The sequence below is a fragment of the Hippichthys cyanospilos genome, chromosome 5 (genome assembly GCF_059441005.1).
Source record: "Hippichthys cyanospilos isolate Australia breed blue-spotted pipefish chromosome 5, RoL_Hcya_1.0, whole genome shotgun sequence".
NCBI classification, from domain to species: Eukaryota; Metazoa; Chordata; class Actinopteri; order Syngnathiformes; family Syngnathidae; genus Hippichthys; species Hippichthys cyanospilos.
Window position 1 is genome coordinate 250,226 of NC_142373.1, and position 19,724 is coordinate 269,949.

General features: G+C 37.9%; 1 protein-coding gene across 2 annotated transcripts; it reads right to left on the reverse strand.

The window, feature by feature from the left end:
* Nucleotides 1-589: 589 nt before the first annotated feature.
* LOC148423084 (G protein-coupled receptor 183-like) lies at nt 590-16,855 on the reverse strand. 2 transcript variants are annotated; one of them, XM_088415457.1, is made up of 4 exons: nt 16,806-16,855; nt 3,622-3,852; nt 2,163-2,668; nt 590-854 (listed from the first exon to the last, which is right to left on the reverse strand). In XM_088415457.1, exons 1-4 carry the CDS (start codon nt 16,810-16,812, stop codon nt 687-689), a joined length of 912 nt encoding a protein of 303 aa, XP_088271583.1. In that variant the 5' UTR covers nt 16,813-16,855; the 3' UTR covers nt 590-686. The 2 variants fall into 2 exon arrangements, with proteins under 2 accessions (XP_088271583.1, XP_088271581.1); XM_088415455.1 differs by lacking the exon at nt 16,806-16,855 and having other exon boundaries at nt 3,622-3,946.
* Nucleotides 16,856-19,724: the final 2,869 nt, after the last annotated feature.

A 19,724-nucleotide genomic window follows, 5' to 3' on the forward strand; every position in this document is an offset into this window, starting at 1 on the left:
ATATAAGAAAGTCAGCTTCAGGAATTTGGGTGCTGGCCTGAGCTCTAATTTTAATGTACACAAATCACATCTTAGTATAACTTGCAGGGCTGGCTGAACTATGACAAAACATGAGACTTATAGTCAGTATCACAGTGGTTTTTATGCAGCATAAAAGCTGTTTGCACAATAATAATAAAAATAATAATAATGACACAAATGATTTGTTGTCAAGTTGTCAAGAGTCGGACAGACACAATGAAAATGAGAAAAGATAGTTGGAAAAATAGCATTTCATGTAAGTATTAAATGTAGACTCCTGCTAGGTAAGTGTTTGACTTGTGCCAACACACACACAAACACACAACACGCATGTGCGTGAGTTTGTATAGGAACAGGAGATGAGGAAGTGGGATTGGCATTCACCACAATGCCTCCCACGCTCGTAGAAATGCCTCTTACTGAGAAATGTTTCAAATGTTTTCCCCTTGTGACGTAGCTAAAACAGGTAGTTGAGGAGGGATTTTAAAATGCATTTATTTTGGTCAGTTTTGTCACAAATTCACTAAAACCTGCTTTATCCAAAGATTTCTTTAAACTTTACACAAAGAGAGCACTACAAATGTTAAGGTGTACCTAAACTACAGAATAGATGTGAAATGAAATGCCTTTTGTTTGTTGGATTAGGCTGTGTTGATATTGTCTTCTCAGCTACTGTTGCTGCTGTTCTCGGCTGTTTGGGAAGAGCTTGCGTCGGACGAAGTGCACAGGCAGTCCTTAAACAGGCTCATGAGTTGCTTCTTGTATGTTTTAATGGCGAAGAAGTAGATGACCGGGTCCAAGCAGCAGTTGAAATTCATGAGTGAGACGGTAATCTGTGACAAGATTAATACGTTAATTATTACTGTTATCAGTGGCCATTTCACTCTGCGGAAATGAGGACAGTGCTCTGTCAGTTCTCACAGGGACAAATGTATTATACTTTGCCTTCTATGTTCATGTTGTGAAAGTTGTAGTGGTAATATTAGGCCTGGTCGGAATTAGTCTTTAGCCTGGTAAAGCAAAATTCACTTTTAAAGCATGGGTGTTTACTGGTACACGGGTCTTTGTTTGAACATTAGAAACATGCTAATGCATTGAATAAATATGCTGTCAGAGATATTTGTCACAATGAGGGATGCATAATAACACTAATGATTTTTGGTAGAAGTGTCTCAACTTATGTATAATAAGTATAATGAAATAATGAAATGTTTTCATCTTATGTTTTAGCTGAGTGTGATATATTTTATTTTGAAAAACTGACCAGATTCTTTTTTATTCATTCCGATCACTTGAGACCCAAAATTGCACTCATAGGAAATCAAAGGAAAATTTCTTCTGGAAGGGGAAAAGGGACAATCAAGAAACAAGAGAAACCCCTTTAACTAACAAGACAAATAAATATTTTAATAGGCAATACCAGGAGTTCTACTTGAAATAATAATTGATCGCGATAAGGAGTTTGAGCGCTATTTTCTAACCAAATCAGGTGACTCTAGCATTGCTGTGCAGGATTATGATGAACATTGGGGTGTTTTTTTGTACTTCTGACAACCTGTTTTAAAAGGATGGCATTTTATGATGTTTAACTGATAAACTAATAACTTCTAGCATGTGGGGTAATTGTTTTTATTTCTCTTACCACCCTTAATAACAACAGGCTAATATAGCCACCTTGATCATATATGGCACAAGATTAATAAAGCAGATGTGCAATATGTTATCTCTTTGATATATTTTCTTTTTTTCACTGTCTAGTCACTATTTTTTCCCTTTGACGTAAAATGCCTTTGATGTAAAGTACAAAGAATTGGACAACATACTACACAAAGTTTAAATGAATTTACACAATGCATCCATCCAGCCATCCATCCACTTTCTAACGCTTTTCGGCTGCTTGTATCCGGGATCTCGTTGTTTCGATCGCGAACTTCAGAACTTTTGGTTCACCTTTTTATATTGCACAACGGACCGGTACAACGTCTGCAGCAGAGCAGATGCTGCTTCCATCCGCCTGTCTATCCTACCCTCACTAATGAACAAGACCCCATCATACTTGGATAGATAGATATACAGTAGGAATATAAAAAATTCCTTTGAACATTATTATGAAGAACACGGTTGATAAAGTGATTTCCCACCTGGGAGGACAACTTGAAGCCCCTCAACTCCTCACACGAGACCTTGTGGTGCATCCTTCTGCACATGAATTGCATCACATTGAGGTGATACGGGCTGAAGCACACAAGGAAGGTAACAAAGATGAGGAGGATAATGCCGCTGGCTCGTTGGTTCCTCCTCGACGCAGGGATCCGCTTGGCTGCCGCCCGCAGCTTCAAATGGATGCTGGCATAGGAGGCAAGGATGGCGCCAAGTGGGCAGCAGAACGAGAAGACGCAGGCCGGGAGCAGGAAGTGCGGCGTAAACAGGGAGCTATCGAGGTTGAAGTACTCCATGCAGGTCCTTCTGCCCCTGTGATGCTGCAGCATGCTGCGAAACAGTAAAGGAGCAACCTGAGCGGACACCAGAGCCCACACTAAACAGCATACCCAGCGGACCATCTTGACCCGTCGCAGACAGCGCAGCCGCTGAGGGTGAACAATGGCCATATAGCGATCCAGACTAATGCAGGTCATGAAGCCAATACCTGGGGGGAAGAAACACTAGCTTGTAAACTTTAAAAATTGAAACAAATTACGAAACCTACCACAAAATTACCAGAGGACGTTGACAAGAGAAGTTTTTATTTTTGATCAAGAAATAACTGATCGCTCTATATTTTTTGTTGTTGTATTATGTGGTAGTATTAGGTTACTGTTATGTATAATAATAAACAGTTCATAACAGTAGCATAATAACACTAGCATAAGCTAGTATGATTGATTGATTTTCCTCAAATTGGGGTTTTTGAGTTTTTCCTTCCCCTTCTGCGAGCTTTGAGCAGGGGATACTGTTGTGTACCAACGAAAAGATGTCCGTATAACTTTTTTTTTTCAAAAGAAGTCTCGACATGACCTCTTTTCACCCGTAAAGCCCTTTGAGACTTCGGTGATTCAGGGCTATAAAAATACATTTGGATTGATTGATTGATTGATAGTATGAAGTTAAAAATAGTAGTGGTAGTTGCATTTAAAAAGAAAAAAAAAGACTGCTCCAAAATGGGAGTTTTTTTTTTTTTTTTGCAAGGTTCATAAGTTAGAGCATTAAGTTTCCATTCCACCAGAGAGACACATTGTCATTCGGTGTTTACATTGTAATGGCTTGATGCCAGGCTTAAAGGTGTACTAGACTCTACATGTAGAGTAAAATTTCACCAAACTTTGGTTTTCAGTGTGCCTACAAATTTGCCAGTGGAGGTTGCTACAAACACTTATTGACGAATGTGATGCAACTTAGTTTCTACAAGTTTATTGGTAGAAAAATTGCCATCCGGTGAGCCTAGTTTAATACTGTTTAGGATGCAATTGTGTTGGAAATGTCCATTTTTTTCTCATTAATATTTTACCTGCTAGCCTTCATCAAACTATTACCACCACTTTGGCCGCCCAATTGATTGGAATGTGTGTATCAATATGCAATAGCCTTGCCCGTCTTGCTTACCTGCATATGTATTGGCGAAGAACAGGAGTGTACTCATCCTGCACAGGAAGTCACCGAAAGGCCAGTCAAAGCGCAGAATGTAGTAAACGATCCTGCCCGGCAGTGTTAATGTGAACAGAGTGTCCGATAAGGCCAGGTTTAGCAGGTATACAGAGGTGGAGTTCAATTTCTGCCGTCTCTGGCAAATCACCGCGATGACCAACACGTTGCTGCATGCGCTGAAGATGAACACTAGAGAGTAGAAAACAGGGAAGAGGACAATGGCAGCTTGCTGGTAGATGAACACATCACAGCTGCTCTGGTTGGTGGTGTTATCAGCAGCCATCTAACTAACGAAGGTTGCGGTAAATGGAAATAAGGAATTAACTACTATACTTAATAGGCAATAGTTGACTGCTTGTACTGCTGTGTGCGCTTCCACTCATGGCATCATGAGATTTAATACTTGGAAATACATTTGTCAGACACTCAGTTCCCACCCCCTTTTTTTTTTCACATGCACAGCCAACCAGAATTTTTTTTGTTTTTTTTGGATGGTACCATGCACTGTAAAAACTCATTTACTGCATTAAAATGCAAAATATTTTGAGTCAGATTAGAAATGATCAATATAAGTGCATTTTAATAAACAGATAAATAAATACTGTATACATATTAACAAGATAACATCAACAGAATACTGCAGAGTAAAATAGCAGCTCAAACTTAAAATCAATACTTCGATAGCATCGTCTTCTGTCTTCTTTTGTTTGAGTTATACTTTTTTGAACATATAAATGCATTGCATAAAATCCATATATACAATCAAGTATATATATTTATATATATATATATATATATATATATATATATGTGTATCTATGTATGTATGTATCTATGTATGTATGTCTGTATAGATAGATAGATAGATAGATAGATAGATAGATAGATAGATAGATAGATAGATAGATAGATAGATAGATAGATAGATAGATAGATAGATAGATAGATAGATAGAGTTACAATCTTGGAAATATAACTCAAACCAGTACACTGACATTGACATTGATGGAACAAACAAGCTATTCAGCTGTCAGAGCACACTTACAATAACGAATGAAATCCTGAAACAAATGTGCTTACCAACAAACTATTAACTACATGAAATGAATGAATAAGCAAATATTTTTAAATTAGAAAGTAACAAACTTGTAGCTAATTCAAACCAGAAATCTAATCGACTAACTTATACAACCAAAATAGCAAAATGATTCAAAACGAACATTTCAAAATACTCAATACTCAAACCATCCAGATAATTCAGGTCAAAGATCCCCAAAAGATTTTGTGAATAACCAATGTACACCTAACAAAAACCAAACATGACAATGTGCCAATGATTACTGCAGCATTTTTTGCAATGCAGTACAATGTGGTTGTATTAGCTCGGAGGCTAGCACATGTGCTTGTGAAAAGGTTAACTCAAGGTGTCATGTGTTTGTGTGTGTCAGAAGTGGTAAATGGAACATGTTTTTTCTATGTATTTTTTTATTTTAAGAACTTACATTCATGTGGTATACCCTAATTTACCAGCAACACATGCACATTGTGCAAAACGCCAGTTTTCGGAGAATGGTTCAAAAGATGCAGATATATACTGTGATAACTATGTGGCTAACCAAGCCCCATTTCAGCAACATTTAAATGTGCATGTTGTTGTTGGAAAGATGCCAGATGTTGAGGTGCTCTTGAGCAGAAACTATGCATCACACGTGTGTGACAACTCATCCCAAAATATACTCAGCTACTTGATACAGTGGCTGACATTAACATTAATGCTGCAAATACAGAAATTAGGCAAATGAACAGGCAAACAACAAAAAATACAACTGGAAACAAAGAAACAAACAGAATAAAATAAAAAGACACACAAAAACAACAGCTGTAAACGTAAATGCAAACAATCAAAGAACATAACTGCCAAAAATGAATGACACCTGTTAGGCAAACCACTACCTAATCCAAAACAGAGAGGTCTCCGAAGAAAACAGAACCTTTTGTGTTCCGTGCTTCCAGCTATTAAAAACGAATTTGAAATGATTTTGTTTCCTCACAAGCAAAGCAACACAACCTCCCTTACCGAGCCACTGCGGTTACTGTACTACAGCTTGAATGAGTAAAGTGATTATAAAAACTGGACATAATGTAGTATCACGTCCAGCGACGTCACAGGTGGTGTAATCGAAATAGATGGCCTCCACTCGGCAAAAGGTTACACACATTGTCAGCAGTCAGGTGTGGTTATCACCTGCGTTCGGTTGCAATGACGGCACGGTGCCATGCATAGTTACTTACTAATCATTTATCCTATGAACAGTTGAACTTTCTCTCACATTCTTGTTATTCTGTAAAGTCAACAGTAACTTATAAGTACACTGAGTAATTAGGTCATGTGAAGCACCTTGTGGTGTGGTGTGTGTGTGCGTTGTGTGTGCTTGTGTGGTTGTCTTTCTGGGCTGATGAGTGTGTGACGTGAAAGGTCTCAGGAAATTGAAAGTGACGACCCAGCGTGGAACTGGTATGGAAGTCACTTCTCAGAAATGTGACCTTTCTCTGCTGGTGAAGGCAAGGGTGGCCTTCCAGAGAGGGGGGTGAGGTCAGGAGGGTGATTTGAAGAGAATTATACAATAATAGTCAATGGTGAAACTGCGGCCCGAGACAGAACACCTCCCCAGAGGCTGTATCGTTTTAAAGACGCCCTCATGGTGAAGGTGGACCAGTCTGCTGTGTTGCTGACCCAAACTGGAATTGACTTGTGGTGACCGCAACATGTGTGCGGGTGCCAGCATGGTTCCACAAACGCTGCCTTGGCAAATTTGGGATGTTTTTCTCTTCTCGAGTACATCGCGTGCGAAGCAAACTTCTCTGTCATTTTGTTTGTGTTGGGGGCAATACTGTTAAGTCTTTTGTTTTTTGTTTTTTTGTGAGAAGAATTTTTCAAAAGTTACAGATTCCACATAATACAGTGCAGTATGCAGATCTAGACCATCCAGGGATTTTAACTGCTTTGATAGTCGGTGAGTCGTCCACTTGAATAAACACACAAAGAATTAATTCAAACAGGCTTAATAAATCAAACAACAAATGAGGCCATCCACTAAATTGAAGTAAGCATTCCAACAAAGGAGCATATCAAATCATTCAGGTCAGCAAGAAAACCGATAAATTCACGACTTTCAATGAATAAACTCTAAAAAAAAAAAAAAAAAAAAAAAAAAAAAATTTAAATAAATTACTTATTGAACATCATAAATATGGAACAAAAGCAAATTATCATTGAAGACTACATTTTCCATATGTGTGGTTAGCACATCCGCCTCACAGTTCAGGGACCTGAATTCAAATCCTCCTTACTCCGGCCTTCCTTTGTGGAGTTTTCATGTCCTCCACGAGCCCGCGTGGCTTCTCTTCTCCGGCTTCCTCCCTCACTCTAAAAATCATGCATGGCAGGTGTATTGGACATACCAAATTGTCCTTAGGTGTGATTGGTTGAATTGGCTGGCAACCAATTCAGGGTGTCCCACGCCCGAAGTCAGCAGGGAAAGGCACTAGCAAGACTGTGACGCTTGTGAGGATAAGTGAATCTAAAAAAAAAAAAAAAAAATGGATGGATGGATGGATGGATGGATGGATGTATAAATACTCAGTACCCTGCGCTGGGTTGCCCAATGGTTCAGAAGTGTCCCCCAGGTGAACTGTAATCAGCTCCAGCTTTACACAATCCACAATGGTTGAATTTATTAATTTGTTTACTTAAAATAAAATTGATTAATTATATTAAAATATTAGCACTTAGGTAAAAAAATGTTATCGTAAAACTAGAACCAGAAACGTGCAATTAAATAAAAAACCGCTAGAGGGTAGGCAAACACAAGGAATTGTATACATATAGAACAGAAGCTAGGTAGGTAGGTAGGTAGGTAGGTAGGTAGATAGATAGATAGATAGATAGATAGATAGATAGATAGATAGATAGATAGATAGATAGATAGATAGATAGATAGATAGATAGATAGATAAAAGAACTAAATAAATTGCTGCAAAGAGGGTGAAAAAGACTGGTAAGACTGGTAAAAAAAAGAGAGGAGCAGTGTTAATAAAAAGAATACACTTTCCAGCATAAATTGCAGTCGTGGAATTCTGAATATGAATATTGCATATTTTAGTAGTTCATTCATTATAATTAATTATGATTTATAAAAACGAGAAAAAAATAAATTATATAATTAATAAATGTGTATGTGCGCGTGTGCTTGTGTGTATGTTCATGCATGCACGTGCAAAAGCAGACTGCTGGACATACTGCAGGGCACATTGTCAGGGGGGCCTCATGTGGCTCGTGTCTGGTCTCATCATCACCACACCAACACCCCCTCTCCCCTATACCCAACATCCTCCACTCTCCCACCCCGACATCTGTACCACCACCGCAACCATCATTGCCACCACACTCCGATATAGATACTGCTCACTCTTTTGCTTGTCTCCTTCATTGCTAAGCAGCTTTGTGTTATTTTGCATACTTCTCTATTCATAATGACTTTTTGCAGACATGTCACACTTTAATCGAGACCTCACATTATTTATAGGACATTTTGAAAGCAACAATACCGGCATATAAGATACAGTACATAAAACTAAAACGAGACAAATGAAAACAAAGAGGGTTTAAAAATGATATATAATAAAGACAGTAAATACAATACAGCATTGAAACAATACCAAGCTTTATGTTTGGCTGGAAGCTGAAGAAAAAACAACAGTACCTATTTGCTGTCCAATTTAAACTCAGTCAACTTACTTTTGGCTTTAAATGAGTTGGCTGGGCGCCTAGGTCAACAAGATGAGACGTAAAGCACAAGGGCCACTCGTACCAAAAGCTAAACGTCTGTGTTTTCTTCACTGAAATTCAAGAAATGTTATGCCTTGCCTTTGATTTCCTCCAGATAGGACAAAAGTGGCATTAAGGAGAAAGCGTCCATTTTGCTTAGCGGAACAAAGATCTGGCCGTCAACCACATAGCTGTGAAAAGAAATACCATGCTTTCTTAAGGAACCCAGAGGCAGCAAACACAATGAAAACAGCAGGGACCCCAAAATTGAACCCTGTGGAACACCATTCTACAGTGGGACACTCCTGCCAGCCAAACTCTTCTTGAGCATTACCACTACTACCCACCTAGCGGTGCTAACAAGCCAACAGAATACTGTGGACCACCATTTCAAATGCTGTAGTTGGGTCCAACAGAGCAAGACACACAGACGCAATTTGTTGTTCGCTTATACAGAGTGCACTAAAATTGAGTTTCATTTTGCACTCTTGGCACTCCAAATGGGTACACAGTGTTCCAGTCAGGCAGTTGTACAAGCCTCAGTGTCTCTACATCATCCACAGTGGTTGGGCAGCATTAGACTCACCTCACTCGGCATAATATAAATCTGCAAACCTATAGAATTCTCTCAATAATGCCAAATCATCATACACATGCAGAGCAACTTAATGCTGGTGCCGTCAAAACATTTTGATAAATGAGAGCTTCGTTAATTAAGGTCTGTCATTAATTGATCTAATTCATTTCTTTTTAATCCCCCCTTAAAAACATCTGAGAAAAAAAAACTTCAACCATCTTCTTTTTTTTAATTTGGATAAATGGTATGATGGCAGATTTTTATCTGGAGATAAAAATGCATATCGACCTTTCGTTTTGACCATCAGGAGGACTAGAGCTGTATTCTTTTATCAATTGTCAAATAATTACAAAATAACATTGAAACCAAACATCGCCCAGCCTGTCCTTTGCACACTTGCTCAAACGTGGGGATGTTCTTGAATTTAGTTTGACAGAGAGTGTTGCTATGGGTCTCTATGTTAGATTTTTTTCTTGCTATCATTAATTGTGACTTCAGTTGCAGCTGGGTGCTTTGCATTTATGTGGTAAGCTAAACTTGAGCTTCTTCTTTGGTAAGCAAGTTTTTCCTTATGAAGAATGCATATCACTCAACTTTTACCCAGTATGTTGTCAGGGCGGTGTTTTAAAGTAAAAATTTACATTCATCGGAGCAACCATTGTCGCATGCGCTTGCAATTTTCATGTCCATCTTCTGCTCTTGAACTTGCCCTCCCACCCAAATCAGGATTCTATCAGGTCATCCTCACGGCAAAAACAGCAAATCAAGTGTCCATTCCAGGATGTGACTGACATTTGTTTTCCAACTCAAGCACAAGAAGCCTGATGCATAAAAACAGATTTAATCACCATAGAGAAAGAAATGTGATTCAAAAACACTTTATTTATGACTGTAATCAATTCCTCACAATTAACCTGTTATCTTGACACCTACTTGTGATACAATTTTCTCTGTGTGTCTCAATACGATCCTGACATGGAAATTCATTTCATCAACAGAGATCTCTCCATCCAGATAATACCGTATTTGAAAAAGTATTCCCCTAGGTGGATATATATATATATATATATATATATATATATATATATATATATATATATATATATATATATATATATATATATATATATATATATATGTACATAAAATTCCTATATAGTAATCTTAGGTAATTATTGGAGAATATTGTAAAGTCCAATGAACTTTCAAATACTTAGCTTGATCTAAGCCAATATCGATTTCTTACTCCCAAAATGTCCACCTCATTCTGCAGGCCGAGCTGTGGCAACTTTGCGGGTCATCTAAAGGCAACATGCATATTTTGGATGTCATCGGGGCTGTTGTATTATTGTTATATTCACAGGGCATGTACTAATTATTCCAACAGCTTCTTCTCTTTGGTGGGATGCAGACTGACAGTTGCTGTCATTGGAGTGATCAGCGTGTTTCTAGGAGTGGGTTGAGGCTTTTTGATTTGATTAAGAATAATTGGTGCCACCGCCACAATGATGTTTGGTAAACCTTTGTGCTATTTTCCACGAGGATGCCCACGAGGAATTTTTCGACTCCGTCTCAAACAGATGGGTGGACCCGCCGCCGCCGTGCCGCTCGCGTCACATCACAGACAAGATGAGTGGATCGTTGTTATCACCTTATAGGGCATACAGTCTCGCTCATTGTCTTGTTGTCGCCTCACATCATGATAAGACTAGCATAATCTTTCACTGACTAAATCAAAAGAACATGGCGTTTGTTCTTTTAAGTCAATAGTGGATGTTTATTTTACCTGTCATGTATGTGAGGAAGTTGCTGATTGAGGCACGGATGAAAAAAATGTTACCATTCAATTACAGCTGAATCTTATATATATATATATATATATATATATATATATATATATATATATATATATATATATATATATATATATATATATATATATATATATATATATATATATATATATATATATATATATGATTAGAGATTATAAAAACAACTAGTCAACAAGTCAATTTAATTTAAAATTTATTTTTACTAATTATATATTTTATATATAAAATTTTTTATCCATATTCTTTTCTTTGTATGTCATATTATATCCATTTTGTTATGCTCCTTCAAGTGTTGTAGTTTCAGGTTGGAGTTTTCAGCCAATTCGAATTCAGGTAATTTGTGTATCAAACCTATCTGCAATATGACCCATATGAGGGCCTTCCAATCAAGAGTTGCAGGCTTCTGTGCAGTGTGCAAAGGCATATGTGAATGGGCCCATGTAATTAATAGACAGTTGCAATTGTTAATCAAGTCATAACGTGGCCATCTAGAAGCCTCACGTTGAATGCGACGTGATTAGATGCTCACTGCAAGAAGGCAATGCTATGTTAGTCAACCGTGTTTAACAATGGAAGTTGTTCAATAAAGTTATTTTAAAAAAAAGAAAAAAAAACATGTTGCTCAACTGAGCTAATCATGCATCATTGCATGGCTGATCTGCATTAAAGGCACAGCGTGTAGTGAAGCCAGACCTGCAGACCTTTAGCAGAAAAAGAAAAATCTACTTGATTTTTTTTTTTTTTACTCACACTCGTATTTGATTTTTTTTCATTTTAATATGTTTTCGGGATAACCTTTCATTCATATTCAATTAGTGTCAAAGAAATGAAATTATGTTCTTATATTAAACTGTGATTTGTAATTTAGAGTACGTGTTGTTAAAGCTTGTCTGGTCTTGGTGGACTTCATAAATCTTAGATTATTTGACTTGTGGACAAATAATTTAAAATTATAGTTAATTATTTTATGTTTTGGAATGTATCATGAATCATGGTAAGTTTTGATTGCTGACGCGGGTTTATTGATGTTTAAATGCTCCGGAAAATAGCCTGTGTAGCCCAGCAATGTGTCTGTGCACTTCTGAGGGGAATTTTTATTTTTTTCGAGTTGAATCAATGAAGGCCTGAATATGAAACGCATAGACCTCCACTGATATATATATATATATATATATATATATATATATATATATATATATATATATATATATATATATATATATATATATATATATATATATATATATATATATTTGAGAAAAGCATAATTGAAACCTGCTTCATCACCCAAAATGTAAATTATTCTGGCAGTATTTTAGTCAAGGAAGGCACACTCCTGATGGTGTGATGGTAGTCACCATTTTGGTGAAATTTCAGCTCTCTAGTGTCAACAGTTAAATTTCAATGCCAATCATCTTTTTAAAATGTTCTTTACCCGAGGATGATGACATTTGTTCTTTTCAAACAAAGCAACAGCAATCCTTTCTATATCAGGTAGGTGATCAGATGATTTCAATTACTATACTGTACTTGTTAAAAGCATTAGTTTTAGCAACAATACTTTAAACAGCAGCACAATGTCGGGAAACAATAACTAAAATGTACTTAAAGGTTGGACAATGTTGGACAAAGTGTTATTGAAAGTCAATTTCAGCACTTTTCTCATCGGCCCTAAACACACAAGTACTTTGAGACGTTACAAATGTGATCGATGATCATGCAAGTTATGTCATAAAGTTATTTCAAAACCAAGCAATCTATTTCAAAGACAAACATAAAACGATCTTGTCTGTATTTTTGCAAGAAAAGTTGGAAAAATGCCACTAGCATTCATCGACTGTGGGAAATCCGGTCATTTCTTGTCATTCTGGATAAATGACGAGGCATGACCAAAGCTTATTTGCCTGTGTCTTCTTTTGAATCTCTCGTTTAAGTTGGCTTGTCGGACGTTTTCTGGCAAACTGTGCCAGGCTCAGCGAGGTGTTGGCTGTCTCAAGTTCCAGCATCGAGCAGCAGGTTTTTTCGGACTCTGCCAGATTCTACAAGTGAGTGCGAGGCAGATGTGCGGTGACAGCTCAACGCTCATTAGGCTGAATCAGTGTCACACTGTGACAAGCGGCCAACTTGAGGCTTCTCCTGTCACTCGCAGTGCTTATCCATCCGGCCGAGACCAACTTGGACTCTGCCGGACCCAATTTGACAGCTTTGGGTTCTCTCGTTTTTTTCTTTAATGATTTGAACAGGGCATTTGGGATTAAATGCTACTAAACTCATTCCCTGAAGTGTTTATGCCACATTAGAAACAAACAGTGTCAACTCTGATCTCGCTTTGATCCTCCAACCACTCCCTCACAGTCCCAGCTGTGGGCTCAGTACCGACCCCCAAGGACATACGATCCTTTGGGCTGAAGTTGTGATATCTATTTCAGGCCGCTGGAGAGCAGACACCAATCACCGTAGCTCCGGAGAATTCTCCGTCTCGCGATTACCGACGCTAACGCTCCACTCATATGCTTCAGCATCACCCGTGTCCAAACCGCTCAATGTCCGAAGGCTCGCTCAAAGCCATTAAGGTCCAGTTTGCAATTAGAGATCTGTAGCTGCCGGATATCCAAACAGATGTGCTTTGATCTATTTACGGTAGGCTGGATGTTGAGGGGGGTTGCGACAACAGCTTATTTCCATGCGTGGGTCAGATCACGCACCTCTGACATCGCTCATCTTACAGTTCACTTGACATTCACTGGTGTTTTTCACTCAGCCAAATGTTAAGTAATGAATGAGCTTTAGGGATGGCAGCTGCTACAGTAGGCTATGTACTGTATTGGTATGAACGTCCAACCACAACGTCCCATCTGTTAATGTTTCAGACTTAACCAAAGGGTGAATGAGTTGTTATAGCGCCTTGTCTCTGCCAAAAAATCCCCGTCTGCCCTTCGGCTTTGGGTGCTCTGGGTGGTGAAAAATGGAAAACAAACGTTTCGTTGACAGCTTTCTTATGCCCAGGGTAGATGAGTATTTATATCGAGAAAGTGCCAACACATTTAGTTCTTACAGGCCGACTCTTGGTGAGAACGTGAATTGTTAAGGGGGAGAATTAAGTAGGAGGAGCACACCCTTATCTGTCGCATGGGATACCCCACTTTGAAATGTTCTTTTGAGTAATTTGTTTTTTTCCAGAAGATCACTATAAATTTTGAGTGATCCCCTCACTTTCAGCTTGGTGGATGAATGATTAGCCAACGCATCATTTTCAATAATTCGGAAGTGTCCTTAAGTGCTGTGAAAAAGTACATTATTTGCCCTGTTGTTAAATAGCTAATTTTAGAATAGTTTCTCTACTTTAATGTTTATGAAAATAAAAGCATGTAAAAAGTACACAAAAATCATCAATGCAAGCAAAAATGAAATTTTAAAAAATGATTTAATTGACTTACAATGAATATTCACATGAACCTGGTCCTGAGTGGAATAACACTACTTGTCCACTTCACTCAGTAACTGGTGTGGCCTCCCTCAGCAACAACAACTGAAATCAAGTGTTTTCTGTAGCTGGTAGCAAGTATTTCCCGTCTCTGTGAAGACATCTAATTCACTCTTCCTCAGTGAACACTGAAAGGGGATCAATGATCATTTTAAGGCCATGCCCCAGCATTTTGGATTCAAATACGGATTTTAGTCGTCAACTCTGTCAACTGTCATTATTTATTTATTTTTAAAGGAGTTCAAAAAGACTTTCTTGTGTGTTTTAGATCATTCAGCTGCTGCTGACCCCAAGTGTGCACCAGGTTGAGGTCACAAACAGATGGCCGAACATTCTGCCTCAGACTGAATGAGTTCTGTTTAAGAGTAGAACTTAACTTATGATTCCATCTAACACTGCAAGTGGTGAGGCTAGGACCATCACACTACCTCTACCATGATTGACTGTATATACGTATGACTTGTTGTCATTCTGGAGGCACTGTGGCCATCTAGTTAGCAGATGAAGATGTCATGGGTTCAAATTCAGACTTTGGCCTTTCTGTGCAGATTTCCTGTTTTCCCCGAGCCTTGGTATGTTTTTGCCGCCCACATTCCAAAACTTAGCATTATAGGCTAATTGAAGAATCCGTATCACCACAAGGTTTGAACACAATTGTAAATGGTTGTTTGTCTAATGGCTCTTTTGTTTTTAGCCTGCAACAAAAACAGTGCACCCTGCCTCTTGATTGAAGACAATTGGGATGGTCTCTATGACACCCACAGTCCTTGCAAGGTTAAGCGATACAAATAATCTCTGGAAGCATAGCAATAGGAATATTCAATTTATTGTATTCTGTTTTGGTAGCAATTACAAAAGTAATGTAATTAATGTTGTGCATTACTTTTTACTGTAACGTGGTAAAATAGTAATGGTGTAATCGGTGCAAATGAGAGTAAAACAATGCATTACAGTGCATTTTTAACCTGTAAGTGATTTTTTTTTTTCCCAAAATTTGCCAAAAACACAACAAGATCGGAGGAGAAAAGTCCAGGACATAATGTTTACTTGCTGTTGTTAGTATCTACTACAACAGAGATGAATGCAGCAGCAGAAGACGACGGGTTAAATATGGACAATACGTACACACAAAGGACATACACTCATTACTTTCAGTTCGTCAGGAATGAAGATAAGATGAATATAAAACAGTATTTAAATGCACTTTGTGTGTGACACCGAAAGAGCTGTCCACTTCGTGAAATAGGACCAGTAATATGACAAACCATTTACAAATGTGCCATAGTAACGTGAAGTTAGCAAAATGAAACACGCAGAGGACTGAGAGAGGGGATAAAACAAAGCAGGCAAAATTGGTGGTCAGGGATGCCACTTACACCTCAAAAGATTAGTTAGAATTAATTTGGCGGAGTATGTCATACGTAGAAGATATGCTGGCACTTTCCACAGTGGATTAACCAGCATTTCAAAATCTTGTCAGCAAGATAGCAACTAGCAATAATAACAATGTAAGCTAACGCAAATTTCACTGTACAATTGCTATTAATAATAGTCTATAAATAAGTTCTGGTCAATGTGTATCACGATGAAGCATAGAAAAATTCATGTTAAACAGTACGTTAAACACAATTACAATGATGCAGGCTAGCTGCTAACGTTAGCCCCATTTACTTTTAAAACTTCCATCCTTAACCTAGCTGACTGAACTTGAATTTGAATAATAGTTCTGTTTTAGTACTAAAAGGATGAAAATTAAAGAAAAGATTCTGCATCTTCTCATGTCTTTAAAGGTTTACAATACAGTACATATCAAATGGTTTATACTGTTTGAGGCTTAAGCCAACCTTGCACAGTATGTGTAATGAGCTATATTTAGAAAATGGCAAATCCATATTTCCCGTTATGATTGTGAGAGTAATGTAAAAGCAATAGTCAAATTTCAAATACAATTTAATAATATAAAATATAATATATAATATATTAATATAATAATATTTGAATGTAACTAATTATTTTTAAATAACAGTAATATTCAATAAATAATGCAGTTCTGTTTTGAAATAACTTGCCCAACAATGGTTATAAAGGTCTAAAATTACCTTTACCTTTAAATTGGATCCATATTACCTCATTGCACTCTCCACTGCACTATATATTCCAGGATCACTTGCAAAAGTAAGTATTACCTAATACTATTTCTAGTACTTGTTAAAATGGAGTTTCAAATACGCAAAGGTGACTATATCCACTTTTCCTCACTAGGGTCACTTGCATGCGTGCACATCGCAGCTGTCTTCAGGCAGTAGGCGGGGTACACCCTGAGCTGGTGACCAGCCAATTGCAGGGAACACAGAGACTTATGACCATTCACACTCACAAACACACCTAAGGCCAACATGGAGTGTCCAATTCACTTACCATACATATTTTTGTGGTTGTGGGAGGAAGCCGGAGTACCCGGGAGAATATGCAAACTTCAAAAAGTCCGGAGCTGGAATTTAACCCAGAATTTCTGAACCGTGAGGCAGATGTGCTAACTACTCAGCCACCATGTTGCCCCTACTACTGTAGATACCATACAACAATAATTGGGTGGCACGGTGGAAGACTGCGGAATTTGCACGTACTCCCCGTGCTCACACACGTCTCCTCCCACATTCCAAAAACATGCATGCATGCATGGTAGGTGTGTTGGACGCTCTAAATTGTCTTAGCGAAGATTCGATGTGTGAATGGTTGTCCGTCTCTGTGTGCCCTGTAATTGGGTGGCAACCGGTCCAGGGTGTATCCCGCCTACTGCCCAAAGAGGGCTGGGATCGGCACCAGCAAGTCAGAGACCCCAGTGAGGATAGGCGGCAAAAGAAAATTGATAGAAGGATGGATGCTGTGAAGAAATTCAAAAAATAAATAGATCCTGATGTTTGTTCACTGGAGATGGGTTACAATCTCTAGAGTGTACTACACTAATCATGTGTCAGGAGCATTTAGTTCACTGGTAATTTTCTCTACCCCTGTCACTTTTCTTATCGCATTTGCCTGTATTAAAAATTCACGGGTCACTTGAACGGCATTTAACGCTCATGTCCCGCATGTTGCAACACTGCCGCTAACTAGTCACTTGTGACCACTTTTCACAGCAGCAGCAATGTGTTAAGCAAACTGGGATTTCATTGCGTTTATGGTGTCAGTGGTGCGCCTCAAGGGAGAATGGCTAATAACGCTACTGCCGTTATGAATTATGAATGAACTCGCATCGTTTTATGTAACAGCTGGATTGAACAAGATATGCAGCAGCAGACCGGTATTTAATTATTAACTACCACCAGCTACACATTTTAAACTCGATTTAACACAATAATGCTGCATTCGTTATGATGTAGCCTGAAGCATTTGTGGGACCACTGAAGACTGCACCTTCAATAAGGTGCATTGGGCTCACAAAGGGGGTCCAGCAGTGGTGGCAATGCACTGTGAGCATATTTGGCCTCAAGTGAACTATGTGTACACAGCTCAAAGGTGCTGAAATAATGATTCTGCTGTTAAAAATGGGCTTGTTAAATGTCCTCTTTTTTTGCTGATATGTAAAAACTAATCTTAGGACTTCGGAGCGAAAACGCTGTCCATCCAGAAAATCTTCTTGATTCAGGTTCAGCCTGCTCATTAAATCAATGAAATCAAGTGAGAATGTTAACCGAAAAGGAAGAATCAACTTTAAAAGTGTTTCCTGTGATTAGATAAAACAATATGGGAGCCTACAAATTTCCCTCAAAGTGAATATTCACATATGTGTCTTGTTTTTTTTACCCAAATCTGTCACAATCCTTCTCATCTCTCTCTGTTTTGGTCATGATTGCTGGGTCACTAGCTTTGTGGTGGGCCGGTCAGGGGGTGCAGACTGGTTCTGTCCACCAGCTTTGGGCCGTAGGGGCTAATGCCTCCTGACACTCTCAGCCCCATCAATCCTGGCCGCATCATTCCAGTAATGTAGAAGTCATCAAGGGCTGAGATTGCATGAACTCTCTCATCTGGAAAGCCTCAAAACCCTTGACTAATTCCTGAAGAAGAAAAAAATAACAGGGAGATTGCCCCTTGCTTCTTTTTTTTTCAATTTTTATCTATTGATTGGGAATTATTTTATATAATGATTAGTTTACTCTGACTGAATCACAACTTAATAGATACATAGAAGTATGTTAGAACAAATTCTATGTTACTACTTGAAAAATGAATACTAACCCTTGTGAAGTATTTGAACCTTTTTTTTGTCATTTTTTTTCCACATCGTTATTGTATTATTTTAGCCAAGAAATAGAACATTTCTGATGGTGTGATAACTAAATGGTTAGACCATGTTGAATTTTGAGATGTCACTAACTAATCCCCAGGGTCTTCTTTCATTTCTTTCCCTTTGATATGAAATGCCTTCTGTCGATCAAAGGATTGGCCAGATATACTGCACAAGATTAATATTTCTGACACTTCTGGATAAATTACAAAGGTAGAGAAGCCAATTGGCCAACAGTGTTTCAGAAACAGTCTGGACGGAGCTCAAAGGTCAAGATTTCTGACCTAGACAACAAGAATTTGGTAGCCTAAGATACAGTGGAAGATTGTCTATTAGTAGCTCATGAACAAAGAATTCAGCAAAACAAGACTATAATGGGATGTATGGTTAAAAAAAAAAAAAAGTATGAACTGATTGGTTTGGAAGTAGACTACTAAGAGCTCAAAAGGTAAGATTTATAGAGGTAAACTCCATTGGGTAGTCGAAGATTGCTTCAGAATTCGACTGCAAGTAGCCATTGAACAATGACTGCTTTGGAAGAAGAAGCTTTTTTTCAGATGTACAATGATCGAAAGTTTGGGCACCTTATCTTAAAGGATGTATTTACAGTATGTGCATAAAGAAGCCAAGGAAAGATGGAAAAATCTCCAAATGCCAGAAGTAATATACAGTCGATGACATGAACCAGTGACAATATTTAAACATTGTGAAATAAAGAAAGTTGAAAATAAAACATGGGATTCCTCAAGACTATGAGCTTGGTCCTGGATTATTTACAGTGTACTGTATACCAACAATATTTGCAGTGTCTCCATTTTTTTTTCCTAATATTACTTGCATATAACACAACTTTAAATTACTTTTGGGAAAACCAAGAGGGTATTATGTTCAATTAAAAAAAAAAAGTTTAATATTGATAAAAAACATAATCTGAATAAAATATACTTTTATATAAAACTTTTGGCACCAAAGAAATTAAACTCCAAGTCAAAATTACTGTTAATTATAAAAATAGTAAATGACACAAAATTTCTTGCAGTTAGAATTGATGA